Source organism: Diabrotica virgifera, chromosome 7 (assembly GCF_917563875.1).
Source record: "Diabrotica virgifera virgifera chromosome 7, PGI_DIABVI_V3a".
Classification (NCBI taxonomy): domain Eukaryota; kingdom Metazoa; phylum Arthropoda; class Insecta; order Coleoptera; family Chrysomelidae; genus Diabrotica; species Diabrotica virgifera.
Genome location: NC_065449.1, coordinates 8,161,541 through 8,179,120, shown reverse-complemented (window position 1 = coordinate 8,179,120; position 17,580 = coordinate 8,161,541). Strand labels below are relative to the sequence as shown.

General features: G+C 33.8%; 1 protein-coding gene across 2 annotated transcripts in view; it reads left to right on the top strand.

The window, feature by feature from the left end:
* The window catches only part of LOC114339911 (beta-glucuronidase), a 67,216-nt gene extending 56,999 nt beyond the window's left edge, over positions 1–10,217 (top strand). For both annotated transcript variants that reach the window (XM_028290602.2, XM_050655674.1), the window contains exons 8-12: positions 865–1,008; positions 6,933–7,017; positions 7,129–7,305; positions 9,503–9,641; positions 9,990–10,217. In XM_028290602.2, coding sequence (XP_028146403.1) covers positions 865–1,008; positions 6,933–7,017; positions 7,129–7,305; positions 9,503–9,641; positions 9,990–10,177 — 733 coding nt within the window. In that variant the 3' untranslated portion in view covers positions 10,178–10,217. The remainder of the gene's footprint in view (positions 1–864; positions 1,009–6,932; positions 7,018–7,128; positions 7,306–9,502; positions 9,642–9,989) is intronic.
* Positions 10,218–17,580: the final 7,363 nt, after the last annotated feature.

The window sequence follows — 17,580 nt, the reverse complement described above, 5'->3', positions numbered from 1 at the left end:
ACAGGCGGGTTTAACATTTTTGTGGTAATTTTTGTTTTTGTTAAATATTTTAATGCAAAAAAATATCTCGATGACTTACTGAAAGTATTGATTATCTAAAAAACACAATAATTAATCTAGTTTTTCTGTATTTATTAAAATAAAAAACATTATACCAAGAATGGAAGGATTGTTTGTGTACCTTTTTACTCCTTAAAAAAAGTGTGATAAAAATTAAACAAATTAAAGAATCTTAACAAAAATTTATAATCGAGTTAAACAAAGAGAAAATAAAAAGGTTTTTAAAAAATTTTAAAACAAAAAAAAACTGACAGGTACTATAATTAGTACAGTGTAGCAATGGTAGTCAGTGGCAATATTTTCATCACAAATTGATTCCACTTCGCTTATGTCGTCTTCTACCTCATCAAACCATTTCAAAAGAGTTTCCTCAGGGTCTATATTCCCTTATTTGATGTTTTTTGACGAACTGGGGCACATTATGTGTAATGACTAACTGGGCACAAACACCACCCCGTCTATCAGACGGAAATCACACTTTGAGTCTAAATATCTTTCGATAACAACCTGCCGCAAATTGCCGAATTCAATACTACTAAAGAACAACCCAACTTGAAAAAGAAATAATACCTTCAAAATTTTCTAGGAAGGGAATATCCCACTTTCGACAAGCGATGCCGTCTGAGAGACGGGGTGTTAATACTTAAGGGTTAAGTACTCTTGGTGTAATTTTCGGTTTTGTTACGATGACTGATTGTCTGATTTGTGATAGTGTTGTTTTTGTTTACCTTTCTTTGTACTGTTTTTTTTTAATTACACTGCCCTTAACGTAATAGTTCTAATAACCTTTTTACTATTTTTTAGCATTTTTACAGGTTCCCTGTTGGCAAAACATAAAATTTCCTTGACAGAATTGATAAAAAGGGACAAAAACCGACCAGCTGTTATTTTGTGGAGCGCTGCCAACGAACCCAGAACTGCTGCGCCAGCAGCCAAAAACTATTTCAAGTAAGTAATCATTTTCTTGTTTCCACAAAATACATACAAGGATATTCTTCTTGTTTAGTCTGCCTGACATATTGGAGTGTAACGGGTGCGAAGATCGAACCCCTAGTATTATCGGTTTACCCTGTATGCTGAATCCGTTTCGTAGATTGTACTGTGATTGCGTAGAATCTGGTCATCTTATTCATTTTCGTTTCTCACAGTATTGAATCGACCTTGTGTTTTTCGTGAATCGATAAGTTTTTATTTCTTCGAGTGTTATTTTAAAACCGCCAAAAGGAATCAAACTCGTAAATTCTTCTGTGATATATTTTTCGTTTGCCGTTCGAGTAGAGCATTAAAATTTGTTTATCTTCGGCTAGTTTTTCAAGACGAGAGTCTGAGTTTTATTTATTTTAGAGCTAAGATCTTGAAATAATAATTGATAAGGTTTTTAACTGTTTTTGAGTCAACTCTATAGAGTTGACTTAACATTTTTGATGGGAAAAGTTCAACCCAAGGTGACGCTAAACTCATGAGTTGGTAAATCTTTGGTTGGCTGAGAAACATCGATGGCGTCGATAGGAGGTTTGACGGAGAATGATTTTGTTTTTTTATTGGTCAAGATTTTGATTAATTGAGAGTCTTAAGTCTGTAATTGGTCGTTGAATTGTTGATGGGAAAGATCGAATGATTTTTGAAAGGGGCATTTGGTTTAGGAATCTTGTCTTGAATTGGGACGAGCAGAAGCAGTTACGTTTGAGCCGTCAAGAAGTCAAGTTGAGCTAGCCTCGGAAGGTCTGCAGGATTGCAGTACCTGAAAGATGGAAGTTTCAGTTTCTTTGAGTATAGTGAAGTTATTGTGCAATTTTATTGCAGAAGTCTTTGTGTTGGAGTTAAAGTGTTTGTTCCAGTATGGTCTAAACAAGCCGCATGCCACCGTTTTGGGTGCGCGGCAAGAGAATGGTGCGGTTGGTGAAACCGTGGTTGGCGAGGGATCCACGGTCCAAAGATGAATATGACATAATCCCAATTTGGATACGTATATTAGTACATAGAAAGAAATATGATGAAATTGCATATCTGAAATAGTATTATCATATCAACAAAAATAAAGAGGCTGAAATCAGCGTCTACATTCGCTGGTATTTTAAACTTTCCGAACTATAAACTAATTGCTGTGGTATTACTACTAAGAACAAGCGCCAGTGGCGTATCATGAGTAATTTAATTCGACTGGCGACTGGTCAAATTATGGTATAATTATTAACCTTCTTAATAAAATTGGAGAGCATAGCGAGAACATGGAACTTAGCATCAACATAAAAAAGACGAAGTTCCTTATAATCAGCCGTCAATTATGTCAACATCAAAATGCAAGACTAGCATATAACAACCAAGATGTAGAGCGCGTAAGAATAAGAAAGTTTAAGTACCTGGGAACCTGGCTATGTGAAGACTGGATGTCGGATATGGAAATTAAATGTCAGATAGAAAGGGCCAGAAGTGCATTCATGAAATTCAGAAACGTCTTTACGAAATCTGACTTTGACCTAAACCTAAGACTAAGATTCACAAAATGCTATATATGGTCGGTGCTCCTATATGGCATGGAAGGATGGACTTTAAAAATAAACACAATGAATAAGCTAGAGGCATTTGAGATGTGGATCTATCGACGAATCCTAAAAGCTTTCTGGACCGCAAGAATAACAAATGAAGAAATCCTGAGAAGAATTGGTACAGAATGACAACTGCTATGCACAATTAAACAGAGGAAAACGGCATACCTGGGGCACCTTATTAGAAATGAAAGATACCAGTTTCTGCAAACCTTAATTGAAGGAAAGATCGAAGGAAGAAGGGTAGTGGGCAGGAAGAAAATGTCATGGCTCCGTAATGTCAAACAATGGACAGGACTAAAAAACATATGAGACCTAATAGATACTGTAAGGGATAGAGAAAAATGGTCAAACGTGATCGCGAACATCCATTAGTGGATTGCATAAGAAGAAGAAGAAGAAGAAGGTCAAATTATAAAAAATATATAAAAATAATAAAACATTTTCGTTAAAGATTCAACAGATATCACAACCGCGGATAAGTGAAACCGCGGTTGATGAGTCCGCGGATAACAAGGGATTACTGTAATAAATTTTTCTTACATGCAAGCAGGAGTTTGCAGGTTTGCAGGAGTCCTTTTATCTGATATTCTTATTTGATTTTTCTATTTTTTTATTTCTAAGCTAATAAGAGCATATTAATAACATCCCTTAAAGAACCACCCCATATCTCTTCCGATTCTGAGCAACCGTGGACTTGTTCTCCAAATTGTGTAACAAGTCACATCCTTATATCGCACCTTGAAAACCATAGGGCAGTAACTGCAAAAATCATAATATTGAGTTATGAGCATTTTAAGTTTTTGTTCAGTTAATTTTATTTACTGTAATTCCAAAAATTAAGCTACAAACCTGGTATTTGGCACAATTGTCTTTAATTTTGCATATTTTTATATGAATTAAGAAGTACGTAAAATTTCCCCCAGGAAATAGGTATTTTAGCACATACGGCCATATGGTTTTAAAAAATATATAAATTTTCGCAAATGATACAGTAAAAATTCATACCAAATAACAGTTTTTTTATTTAAGATTGTACTTCAAATTTTTAGTGTTCACTTAATCAAAGTCTTGCTTACTATAATCTGTCTGTTCGGTTTCTATTGTTGCATTGGTCACGTGTAAATCTGCATAAAACCTATGATAGTGCTCCTGAATAACATTAGCCTTACATAGTGAGAGTCTACATCTTGTTTTTTTAAAATTGCATATTCCTGATAGATGCGAATATGCTTTATTTAGTTCCATATTAGCCACCATCCCTCGTTGTCTTTGCCTTATATTAATGGTTCTGAACTCTGTATCCTTGAAGCTTGCCTTAACCTGAAATTTATTTTTAAGTGTCTTCTCCACCTAGCTCATCTTATGTCATTCCAGACGACCTGATTTCCTTCTTCGTCAATGTTATAATTGTTCCCCATTTCCTTACGTCGTTTTTTAAAGTCGAATATATCCGATGTACTCATTTCATTAATTTTATAAAGTTCACCTGTTTTTTTGCTGTTTGAAGTACTGTGAACCATTGCGCAGGCACGTATATTGGTCATATTTTAAAGCCTTTTTTTGTTTCTCAATCAAAAAATGCGCGTTATCTGCCGTATTTTGGGAGTGACAAGTTATCAAAAATTTGTGGGTAATTTTAGGTATGTTCAGTTTCTGTACTGCAGATTGATAAAAATAGACAATATACATGTTCTTATTTTGCCCAACAACGCTATTTCATTTGAATCACGATTAGCTATTCGCTCGAACCAAAGACAGAAGTGTCCTGCGTTTGTGGTCAGGTAAAAAATTGTGAAATTAAATGTTGATAATCTCCTTTTGTAATAAAATAAAGAGACTTCGCCTGAAGGCGTCGGTAGTAATGATTGTAAAATAAAACCAGCAGTGATGCAAGTGTTGGATTTTGCAGATTTTAAGTAATTTATTTCTCTTTCCTATTGAGTTCCACTTCTTGACGGTGAGTATTATAGGCTGTTCCTAATGTCGATTTATCTAGTTATTTCTGTAACTTTCTCCCAGCAAGCAAAAGTATTTTTGGGCTTAAAGAAGTCTACATTAAATTTCGTGTGAAATATGGTCCACATCGTAGCGTAATTTCCGAACACCGAACCTTTTTTTTGCAAAATTTTATATAATCGCGATGAATATCAGCAAGAGTTTTGTCATCGCTGACGAATTATCTGGTAGTTTATTTCCTTAGGTAGTGAGATTCCACTCTAGGAATGGACACGATGTAAATCATTATGTATTGTTTCACGACCTCGTTGATTCTTTTTTCCGTTCTTATGAGTTCTTCGCTTTTCTTTTGGGATAAATCCATCTGCAGTACGACGTTGTATATCAATTTGTTATAGTCTTGTCGCTTATTTCCAGTGTTGCAATGAAATCTCTATGCAGCACTCTATGTTTTTTTGCATTCAAAGGATGTTTCCTTAGTAGATCTTGCTTTCATTTTACGAGCGTGGGTCACATTTTGCACATATTGCCATATAGATCTGAGGTTTTGTTCCAATTTTAGAACCGTAGAGCATCAACTACTGCAGATAATGACTGATGGTATAAAAAGAAGAATCGATTTTTGACAAAAGCCATAGGGATGTATCTTTCTGGTGCCGAACTTAAATTTTTTTGCAGACGCTGCTATATAGCATTAAAAAATAGATTTTTTTTCCTATTAGACTGCATTCAAAGGTCATTTCATGAAAAAATTGCAGATATTGCCATATGGTTTTCAAGGTGCGATATGACATATCAACATCGTGTCAAATTCTATTTTCCATTCATGTTTCAGGGGTTGATTATTTTCTTCCTAATTTGTTCCCTATTGCACAAGCTTTGGAGAACTTCCTCTTTATATGAGGCATAAAGATCGTAGGTTTTGTAAAATACCTTTATCATTTATTTGTAATAGCCAATAGTTGTTCACACTACGATGTGACAAGTTTCGTCTTTGTTGAGAACCCATTATGGAGGGTTCCATGACATCTCGTAACGGCGACACTTCGTAACGGCGACAGTTGGTAACTATACAAGTTCGTAACGGACAATTCGTAACGTCCAAATTGAATTATCTGTTTATTTTTGTTAACGTACTGTTATTACAGGTATAAATGAAATTATGCTTATCAACTTAACGAATCAGTATCGGGATAAACATTTTAAGGCGTTTCATATTTTGTGTTTCAGAATATAATAAAAGTATTTAAACACGCAAATAAAAATTATTTAAATAAAATACTTTACTTAGAAAAATGTTTCCTTAGAAAGTTAGGAATAACTAAAGACGGCTGTCGTCTTAAAGATTTCACGAAATTACTTCATTATTCCTTTGTCTAAGTAGGTATATGGTAATTTAGGGAACAATAAGAGGGATAATCTTTTAAAAATATTGTTAAAAGTTTGTATGTATTTAAATATTTAAAGTTTGTATGTATTTAAAGACTTTTAATATATTCTTTAACACGAAATATAAAATGTGTTTATCCAGGTACCTACTATTTCGTTAAATTGATAAACGTTATTTCAATTGTAACTGTAATAACAGTTAGTTTCGACGTTAACAAAAATAAACAGAATAATTCAATTTGGACGTTACGAATTGTCCGTTACGAATTTGTATAGTTACGAACTGTCGCCGTTACGAAGTGTCGCCGTTACGAACTGTCGCTGTTACGAGTTGTCTGGTCACGATTATGGAGAACTCGTCTCCATCTGTGCGCCAATTTCGTCATAGCAGTTTCGTCAATACACAGCGGTCCCTAGGGACCTCCATGGCGTATGAGGAACTTTCTACATCGGTCCCTAGAGACCGCCATGGCTCTTAACGTGTTAAAATATCTTTTCTTTCTACGAGCCTATCGTTGTTCACACTACGATATGACAAGTTTCGTTTTTGTTGAGAACCTATTATCATTCAATATTCGCTTGTCCACTGCTGGACATAGATCTCTTGCGTCCAATTTCTATGACAACGTTTTAGATCATTAGTCCAACAACGTGTTGGTGAACCTAATGTTGAGAACCCATTAGATAGTTTTAAAACGGAAGATATACTTTGACGGAGAAAGAAATTTTGCATTTATTCGAGAGGTGTTGCTATTTAGAGTCATCTGCTTTAGATAATGGAAAATAGATATCTCTTGAATCCATGGGGCCCTCTGAAATACATATTTGAAAATGCCTCTATCTTTCAGAAACAAATTTTTGTAATTTATTTTATAAATGATGACATATGATGCACCTGACCAGGAAAATTATTGGTTGACTTTTGTTCCTAATTGCAAATCAAGATTTTAAAATTTAATATATTTGGTATAATTTTAGGGAAGTAATTGAACACATAAAATCCTTGGACAAATCTAGACCGACCACTATCGTGGAGGCCCAAAATTTTGCAGTAGTTGAATCCGTAAGTAGTGATATTTTTAAAATACCTTTGTTTGAATTCAACTGACTTGTACTGATGTTACTGTACTATTTTACTTACAGTAACTTTAATATTACATATTTTCAATTTCAGTCAAAATTTGTTGATATCATCAGCTTCAACAGATACAACGGTTGGTACCAATATGAAGGAGATATTGACGTGGTTTCGTACTACGTCATAAAAGAGGCACAAGCTTGGCGTGATAGGTTTAAGAAGCCTGTAATTATGCAGGAATACGGAGCTGATACCATGGAAGGTCTTCATTTCGTAAGTATATATTACTTCTAGTTATTAGTATAATATATTATATAGAGTAATACATCCCAACAGAGGAAGAAGTTATCAAGCAAAACAGAAATTTAAAGAAAACAAAGCTCCTGGAGTTAGTAGATGCAGATCAAATTGTATGAGTGGGGTAGTAGAATTAGGAAGCACGTAAAACTGACAGAAGGCTGGAATGTAGGTATAATAGTGTACCTATTAACACGAAAGAAGATCAAACAATTTATGATAACTCTCCATGAATTACCCTCCTGAACGAAGTGGCGCAACGAGGGTGGGGGTTTAGGGATGTACTTTGAGCTCTATATGCTTAACACCATTACGATTCCCCTAGAGACCCTCCAATAGTTGTAACCCCGTATCATCCTGGTTGCACCGTTGCCTAAACGTGACTTACAAATTATTGGTCTACATTCTATACGATGGAGTATAGGGAAATTGTGAAAACATAATAGGCAAATACCAATATGGATTCCGCAAAGAAAAATCAACTATCCATCAAATATTCCTTCTTTGATAATCTTTGTAAAAAAAATAGTATGGAATTGATACACACCATTTGTTTGTGGATTTTAGATGTGCCTATGAGAGTCTAGATTTCTAGACAGAAAGGCATTATACAAAGCAATGGTAGAATACAATATCCCAATACACTTAAGTAAAACGCTAGTCAAATTGGTGAAAGCAACCCTCTTAACAGTCGAGTGTAAGGTTAGTGTTCAGAACGGAGTATTAAGAGTTATCCAGACACAGATAGGGTTTCGAGATGGATTATAGCCTATCAAGACTTCTATTCAACATTGCCTTAGAGAATCTAAAATAACAACAAGAAGAACTATTAGTAGAAGTGTGCAAATACTAGCATATAGGAATGGCATCGATATCATAGCAAAAAAAGACGGAGCTGGTACACTTGGTCACGACATTGGAAGCAGCAGCAAAAAGAATGGAGCTACACGTTAATACTAATAAAACTAGATAATAAAGATTAGCTCTTCTACATTGTATCTACATCTTATGTAATGTAACATTTTATATTGTATATTTAAAAAAGCAAATAAACACTATTATTAAGGAGCGGATTTTATGCTAAATGCATATTGCATACATATTTCGCATATTTGAGAATTTTACTAAATTTTGCATATTTTTAAAGAAACATGCATATTTTGTGCCTATTAAACAACATTTAAGTCCAAAAAAAATTTTAAATTTTTTAATTTGACACAAAATATTTCCCCGCACAGGCTGTCGTATCTATTAATTCGACAACTACCTGAAGAGGACGGCTCATTCACTGCCTTTCATTTTTTCTTAGAAAATACCCGATCTTTACAAAAAGTACTTGTAGTGCTTATAGTATCGTTCCCGGTAACGATCCCGTACTTGTCCAGGATTACTTCGCATGCGCACTTTAAAAAAGAGCGTTCTCTTTTTTAAAGTGCGCATGCGATTTTTAAAGTGCGCATGCGAAGTAATCCTGGACAAGTACGGAATCGTTACCGCGAACGATACTTATAGTAACCCGTTATAAAATGATTGTAGGATGTTAAAGTGATGAAGGATGGTTTACCCAGAAATCCGAATTTTATTTACTTTTATTATATTTAGTCGGTATGATACCTATAATTCTGGTGATTCTTTTAAATCCTCTATTGTTAAGAGAATTTACACCTTTAACCATAGTTTTACGATTTTCTAACGGAAATTAACAAGTTATTTTAAATACGCCCCAATTACTTCTCCTGATGTTGAAAGGAGTTTTTCAAGTTATAAAAATATTTTATCTAATCAAAGAATATTTTTCCTCGTAAAGAATTTGGAAAAACACATTGTAGTGAATTATAATCGAAAATAATAATATATTTATAGTGATATTGTTGTTTTATTTTAAATAGGTAACTATTGGTAGCAGTTTTTGTAAAAACTGTGAATAAATTGCATATATTATAAAAAAATGATTTTATTTGAAAGATAATAAATAAGATTGCCGCTCCCCCTATAAAAGAACCCCTTAGAATATAATAGAATAGAAAATTTGTGGTTTCTCGAAATGCGCATTTTTTGAATTTTTGTGCATATCTTGCGCATATTTCGTAATTTTTTACCGCATATATATGCGCATATTTCATCAAAATTGATCGCATATAAATCCGCTCCCTAACTATTATTATTGTTTCAGTTGCCTGCGTATATTTGGTCTGAAGAATACCAAATGAATGTAATGTCAGAACACTTTAAGGCATTCGATTATTTAAGAAGCCAGGGATTCTTCGTAGGGGAGTTTATATGGAATTTCGCTGATTTTAAGACAGCTCAAAGTAAGTACACTATGTATGTAATGTTACTTTAACACTTAAGAGTGTACTTACTATACCTGGAAAATTTGTATTACGTAAAAATTTATAATAACCAAAGATTTAAAGTCTCTAATTAATTTTTTTAAGTCTCTGCTCCGTAGTGTATCACCAGCAATAGGCACTGTTCATATACCTTTCTCTTCAGACATAATATGGGCATATCATTTTTACATATTTTCCGTAGCTTACCAAACGCAGCCCAGCCCAAATCTATTTTAAACTGTATCTCGTGTCCAAGGTATATATCCACTACACATGTGTTTCTGTTATGTCTGTTAACTCAAAAATTTACATATTTTTATTTTCCAGCTTACACGAGAGTGGGAGGTAACAAAAAAGGAATTTTCACCAGAAATCGACAACCAAAAGCGAGCGCATTCCATTTAAGGCGAAGATATTGGGGACTAGCTAAAGAATATAACCCCAATGTAACTTTACCAAATGATCTGAACGCACCCTACACTATCCGAGAAGCCCCTCCTCATACTGAACTGTGATTTAATTATACATAAATAAAAATAGAAAAAAATTCTGTTACTAGTGTTTTTCTCTTTAAAGTTTATTGCAAGGTGGACTTTAAAGATGTAAGAAAGTCCTAATACATCTTGGAGGAAGATGACCAGTAAGCTAAATGCGTCAGGAAAGAAATTTGAGAGAAAGAGACCTGGTGGTTGTCAAACCAGGGCAAATAAATTTGCCCCAACCCAATCACCGTTTGTTTCACGCAACATAATTTAACAAATTAATATGAAAATAATTTCTTTCATACAGCGTTCTCTATCGGCAGTTAGTGAATTTAGTCAACAGATCGGTTAGTCAAAATGTCTTGTTCACGGGCGCTGGATCTTTCACAACTCTCACTGCAATGGGTAATGCAGAAATCGTCACGCGCAGGTCGCAAAATGAATAAGTACCAAGTCGGATATGACCCTATTCTTATACACCCAACTCGCATACAGATTAAGAAAATATTTGATGGATAATAATTTTGTATTACAAATGGGAAGGAAAAGAGAAGAAGAGACGATCTACTAAAGACTAAACCAACTATACCTAAACACCTCCTAACCTATTTATAATGCTGAAATTTACAGGATTCAAGTTTTAATGTAGAGCATTGAGCATAATTATGTAGAGTAGAAACGCAGAAACCAAACTGGAGGTGAATCAGTAAATAATTTCTAGTATTTTAGAGAAGACAGCAATTGCAATTTTCAAGCATATCTAAAATCTGCCAAAATCTTTGTCACTCACTGATTGACTTACTGGCCATTAGGGGAGAAATATTAGCCCACAGGTCCAGTGAAGAAATAATAAATTCCACTGATCACTGATAGAGAAGAGTATTAAAAAAAGAAAAACATTTAGTGAATGATGAATTAGGGGATATAGATAAGGCCAATAGTAGACAGGATGTCTCCTATGCAAAGGAACCAAATATTTTGGATAAACAGGAAACAGATAGCTTGTTGAAAATCCTTGTAGGTGAGTCAAAGTATGTGTATTACTGTACCTAGTAAATGAAAAACAAGAATAAAAAGCCTGGACTGTGGTCTGATAATTTTATTCTGCTTCTGTTTTTTTAATGAGATTTTGTTAATAATTGTTATACAGGGTGGGCCAAAGAAAACATAAGTCCACCTCGATATTTGGCAGTAGTTATTAGATTTTAAGGAAATGACGAAACAGGTCAATTTTTGTTCTAAGGGGGACATTTTTACGAAACACCTCTATCATTTCGTCGCTTGGATGCAGAAGTAGTCTAAGTCACAAGATGTGAATTTTACAGGAGAGCATTTTTTTGTTTGTTTTCCAGCGCTACTTAACATAGGCTAGTTCAAGATTTGACCGATATGATCGCTAGTTGTAAAGATGGACTTACAATACTTCTGCATCCAATGTAACGATGCTTTTACTGTTAAATGGACATAAAATATCAAATTAGAAAAAATGGACATAAGCTACTTCTACATCCAAGCGCTGATTTGTCAATCCTCTCCCTTCCACTTCCTTTCCCAACCCCTTATTTGTAAATAGGCAATATAACATGTGCGGCACATCATTAGTAAGGCCTTGAGATGGAGCATTCAGACATAATGATCGTTCACGATTTTTTTCGATATTTGCACAGTCTTTGCAAAAAAACTTTTAATATATTTGAAGCACAACACCTATTTATGTACTATCACATGTTAGCAAACCATATGCATTACGTTTCATTTTTAATAGGTGTTATACTTCAAATCAATTAACAGTTTGTTGCAAAGACGGTGCAGATGTTGAAAGAAAAAACTTGGACGGTCGCTTTGTCTGAATACTCCATCTAAATGCCTTCCTAATGATGTGCCGCACATGGTATATTTTCTATTTAAAAATAAGGGGTTGGGGAAATGAAAAGGAGTGAGTTGACAAATGACGGATGTAGGTATCGTAAAAAAAATGTTCCCCTTAGAACAAAAATCGACCTGTTTCGTCATTTCCTTAAAACCTAATAATTACTACCAAATATCAAGATGTACTGTTTTCTTTGGCCCATCCTGTATACATAACCCTCAAAACATTTTTTTCTTTGCAGGTGAATACATTCTTGATTATATAAAAGCCATTCAGTGGGGCAGAACCCATGAAAAAAATGCCATAGGCCCATAGAGCACCTAAGATAAAATTATAGTCGTAATGTTCTACCAACTGGAGTATGGCTAACAAATTCGGGACTCCTTGGTGCTAGTGCTGATGGAATTATTGAAGAAGGATTATGTTGTATTAGCGATTATGATGAATTTTGTAGGTTACAATCTTTATGTAGCTAAATAGGGACTGTTACATGTTATTTTCTCTGCCATAAAGTTGAAAATTAAAGTTTGTGCATTAATGCAATAAATTTTAAGAATTATAAATTTAATGAAATAATTCTAAATAATAATTGTAAATGAGCATATTTCAGTGCGTCACAGTTTTTTGATTTCTTTCTAACGCATTAAATTGTATGTGACAGAAAAAAAGGCATGTCTGTGATTACAGACATTTATAACATTTATTCTAGTTGTCGATACATGGCGCTATAATCAAAGAAAAAATTATTTACGAATTATATCTACGGATATAATCTGTACAATTTATAAGACTATACAAATCAAAGAAAATACCATTTTATAAATGCAATAAACACAATTGATTTGTTTTTATGCCAAATTGCAAATAAAATGTGACAACTTTCCGATTTAACTAAAATGTCATGTTAGAATAAATGTCATAAATGTGTATTATCACGGACTTACCTTTTTTTCTATCATCTGTAACGCACTGAAAAATTATCATGAAAAGGACTCTAGCATAATTATATCAAACAAAGGCCCAAAAGCATGGATTTCACAGGAAACGTAAAAATGTAAATAGGTGATAAGTTAGCCACAGTTTTAGTGACTTAAATCTAAGGGAGATAGATAGATATTTATTCATTTAAATAGGTTACCCTAATATACAATAAATGTAGAGAATAGATATTACAAATCATTTACAAAAATCAAATATAATCAAATATAAATATAAGGAGTATAAAACTGTGTGTACCTATATGACAATAACATTGTTGTTTTCAGCATTTTCTTAACAATTTCATCACATTTTCTCACCTTTTAAACTTTCCTTGGATTTCTACAAATGTTTTAAAAGCGAGATTGGCTAATTCAGCTCAGTCATTCTGGAGCTGTTGTAAATAATATATAACAAAATAAAATGAAGTTTATTAAACGTCATTCAATTTTTACATATCGAAACCGGACCGGACACACTGAGTGACTTGTTGCATTAGAGTTTTATAAGATTAGATACTGAAGAATTGCTGAATTACGATATAAACTCTTTTTAGAATTATGTTAATTATTGTAACAGAAATAATTTTAATACACCATGGTGCATGAAGTTTAATGATTTTGTTTTTAGTGGACCACAATCAATTGTTGATGATTTTGCCAATTTCTTCAGCAGTGTCCATAATCCTTGTTTTTCCTGCCTAGGCGAGTGGAGTCATGGACCCTTAATCACTCACAGCCATATTCACTCCTTAACTATTAAAGTTTGTGACATTCTAGCATGTTTACAGATGCAGAAATTGTCATCCCCAACTTGGAAATTCAACTGTGATCTGGTTTCCCATTACTCAAGCATGTATTGAAAAGTTAGAGAGAGTTAAAAGAATATTTCTGATGTACTTGTTCTTTTAAATTGTGTAGGCCATAGTCTTAATCTGGTATGATCAATTTCTTGAATCTGAATTCTCTTCTTATCAGAAGAGTTAACTTTAATATGAGCTTTATTTTTAAGCTTGTAAATGAAATACAAAATATTCACAAACATCCTTAATCGAAGACTTCAACCTCTCACGGAAAAAATCATCGGGGAATATCAAGCAGGGTTTAGGCAAAATAGATCTACCATTGACCAACTATTTACAGTTACAAATACTAGCCAAAGCATGGGAATATGACATGGACGTTTACAATCTCTTTGTGGATTTTAAACAAGCCTATGATTCAATAGATAGAACAATTCTACCTAATATATTGGAAGAATTTGGCATACCATCAAAATTAATACGACTAGTGCAAATGACAATGACAGAAACAGAAGCACAAGTATGTATTCAAGGACAGATCACTGATGCGTTTATGATAACGCAAGGACTGAAACAAGGCGACGGACTGGCTCCAACGCTTTTTAATCTTGTTCTTGAATATGTAATTAGACGGTTGACGGTAAGTGGAAATAACATACTTACAAACAAATCTACCCAATTAGCAGCATACACGGATGATATAAACATAATGAGCAGAACAATGAATGCAGCGGAAGAAACCTACGTTGAGTTGAAACAGAGTGCAGAAGCAGTAGGGCTAGCAATAAACACAAATAAAACAAAACTACTCATACAAACCAGATCAAATAGACCGGCGCAACAACACTTTATTGACGATATAGAACATGTGAATAGATTCACGTACCTAGGAATGGATCTGGTTGCAAGCAGTGAAGAAGAATCGGAAATAAATAGAAGGCTTGTGCTGGCAAATAAAGCCTATTTCGCGATGGGCCACATATTCAAATCGCGAGACGTACACCGGAAAACAAAACTCCGGGTATATAAAACAATAATCAGGCCCATAGTAAGTTATGGCTGCGAAACATGGGTGGTGACACAGAAATCTGCCAATGCATTAGATGTGTTTGAAAGAAAAGTATTACGTAGGATACTGGGCCCAATAAGGGAAAATAACAACTGGCGAATTAGGTATAATAGAGAAATATACGAGCAATATAGCGAACCAACTCTAGCACAACACACTAAACTGCAGAGATTACGGTGGGCAGGGCACGTGGTCCGCATGCATGAGAATAGAATCCCCAGAAAATTGCTGAATGCAAGAATGCAGGGAAGAAGACCGGTTGGAAGACCTAAAAAGAGATGGGAAGACGAAGTCGATGAGGATGCCAGGAACTTCCTGGGAACGCGTTCATGGAAAAGAACAGCGGTAAATCGAAATGATTGGAGAAGCTTATTGAAGGAGGCCAAGGCTCGATTTGGGCTGTAGTGCCATTGAATGGATGGAAATGGAATAATTTAACCTTCTGAATTGCTTCAGCTAATTTGTTATATTCCTTCCCATTCACTGTGTTACAATTCACTTTTCCTTATTCTTTATCGCAGAACGAATTATGGTCTGACTATAATTAGTTCAAATACATGTATGGTATGCTCTGACCGCTATGCGTGCAAGTCAGTTACCTCATGAGATATAATTTGTTTAACTTATAATGTACCAATAGCTTTAGGTAGTATTTAAAGCACTGAAATGCAAAATGATGCATTGTATGAATAAGTTTGTATTCATTTATATTTTATTTTTATTACTAATTTTATCTATTTTATATTTCTTTAATGCTGCATTCTTATATAATTTTGATAGTGGGTTTGTCTCGTTTGTTAGTAATAAATAAATATCAGTTAATTAATATATTAATGTAATATGTAATAAAAGTTCATTTAAAAATTTATTTTATATTCCCCAAAATACATTCTTAATAGAAGTAAGTCCACCGGACCTATTGTTTGGATGTCAGATGAAAGTCCAATTTTCGTCATTGGACATCCTCCCCGGATGCTTAGTAAGCGCGACATTTTGAACCAACCTAGGACGTCTAATGAAGGTGCAACTGACGTCCACCGACCATCCCCTCGGGATGTTTGGTAGCGCGACATTTGGACCAAAATAAGACGTTCTTCATACTAAAACGGACGTCCGGGAAGGATGTTCATTGGACGTCCATGTGCTATTAGGGAAATATTTTGAACTTGTCTAATGCTCTTATTGTTTATCAAAATAATTTTATCGGTTTTTCGAAGTTAGGTCTTCATTTGCTAAATATTGGTGGAACTCTGAAATTGAAGAACTGGTTAGGGAAAAGAAGGAGCTATATCTAAAATGACTAAACACAAAACAAGATAAAGATCGCAGAAAATACAAAAAAAGACGCAAGACGAAAGGTCATGCAAGGAAAATGAGAAACATGGGATAAAAAGTGCAAAGAAATAGATTGATACTTATATCCGAGGTAGACAATGCAGTGAAGCATGGAAATTCATTAACAATGAAAGTCGATAAAAATCCTTTAACCCAATACAGCTAATACCAACAAAAAAAATGGATAGATCATTATAAGAATCTGCTTACCGAAGAAAGAACAGAGTACAGAGATCAAGCACAAAATGAAATAAATATAGAAGGCGAACAAGTATGTAGGAGAAACTGGGTAACAGTGAGACACTTTAAATATTTCCCTCCTTTTCGACATGTGTAGATATTACTTGTGCTTGTTTGCTGTCAAGGTTATTTATTTCTAATATGTTTCAGGCGGCCTTGCAGTTTCAGTTTAGCATTTATTGTGATTGAGTGTGTTTGGTGGGGACTGTAAAATAATACAGGTGTTTTGAGAATTTTTTATAAAAGCATGTTAGTTATTAGGATTTATCTAGTATTACCATGACATTGTGTGTAGATTAGTAAACATGATGCCATAGTTTAGCAAAGCAAACTAAGTTTTATAATAATAAAAATAATATTTTTTTAAATTTATGGCAAATGGGTAACAGTGAGATGGGGTACATTGAGACATGTCTCACTGCTACTAAGACGTTATAAAAAATTACATTTTGTATTTTTTTTTCTAAAATTTCTAGTAAAAGACAAAGATGAGATCGCCAAGGCCAGTTTGATATAGTCATACTAAACGGCAAAATTCATTTTTCTCATTCGAGAAAAATTTCAATTTAATAAATGTACGTTAATTTTCAATCACTATTTTTTGAATTAATTAGTACTCTGTAACTTAAATTTGTTTTTTAAAATTTTTTTTTTCAAATAAAGATTTAAGTCTTTATGTTCATATAAATATTACACTGTCTCAGTGTTATCCATGCCATGGGTAACACTGAGACAAATGACAAATTGACCTTATATGTAGGTTGAACTATAATATGTAGGTTGTTAAAAAATAATATTATATTTATGTAAATGGTCCTAGCACTGACTTTGATTTTTATTACTAACTCTTTTTATCTCTAACTCTATCGGTTATCGATTACAAAACATTTAAAAAAAAGTATGCCGTCTCAGGCATATCTCCCCTATATCTCGAAAACTATCAACTTTTCAGAAATATGACAAGAGACCTTTATTGTTTATAATTACCCAAGAAACCTAAAAATACATTTTTCGAGGCAAAAAAGTAATTTTAAATTTGCTTAAAAAATTGTTTTACCCGGCACCCTTCTGATTTGTTTAAAGAGGACATTTTTGAACAGGAATCCGCAAAGAAATCGAGCCAGAAACATTTTTCATACTAA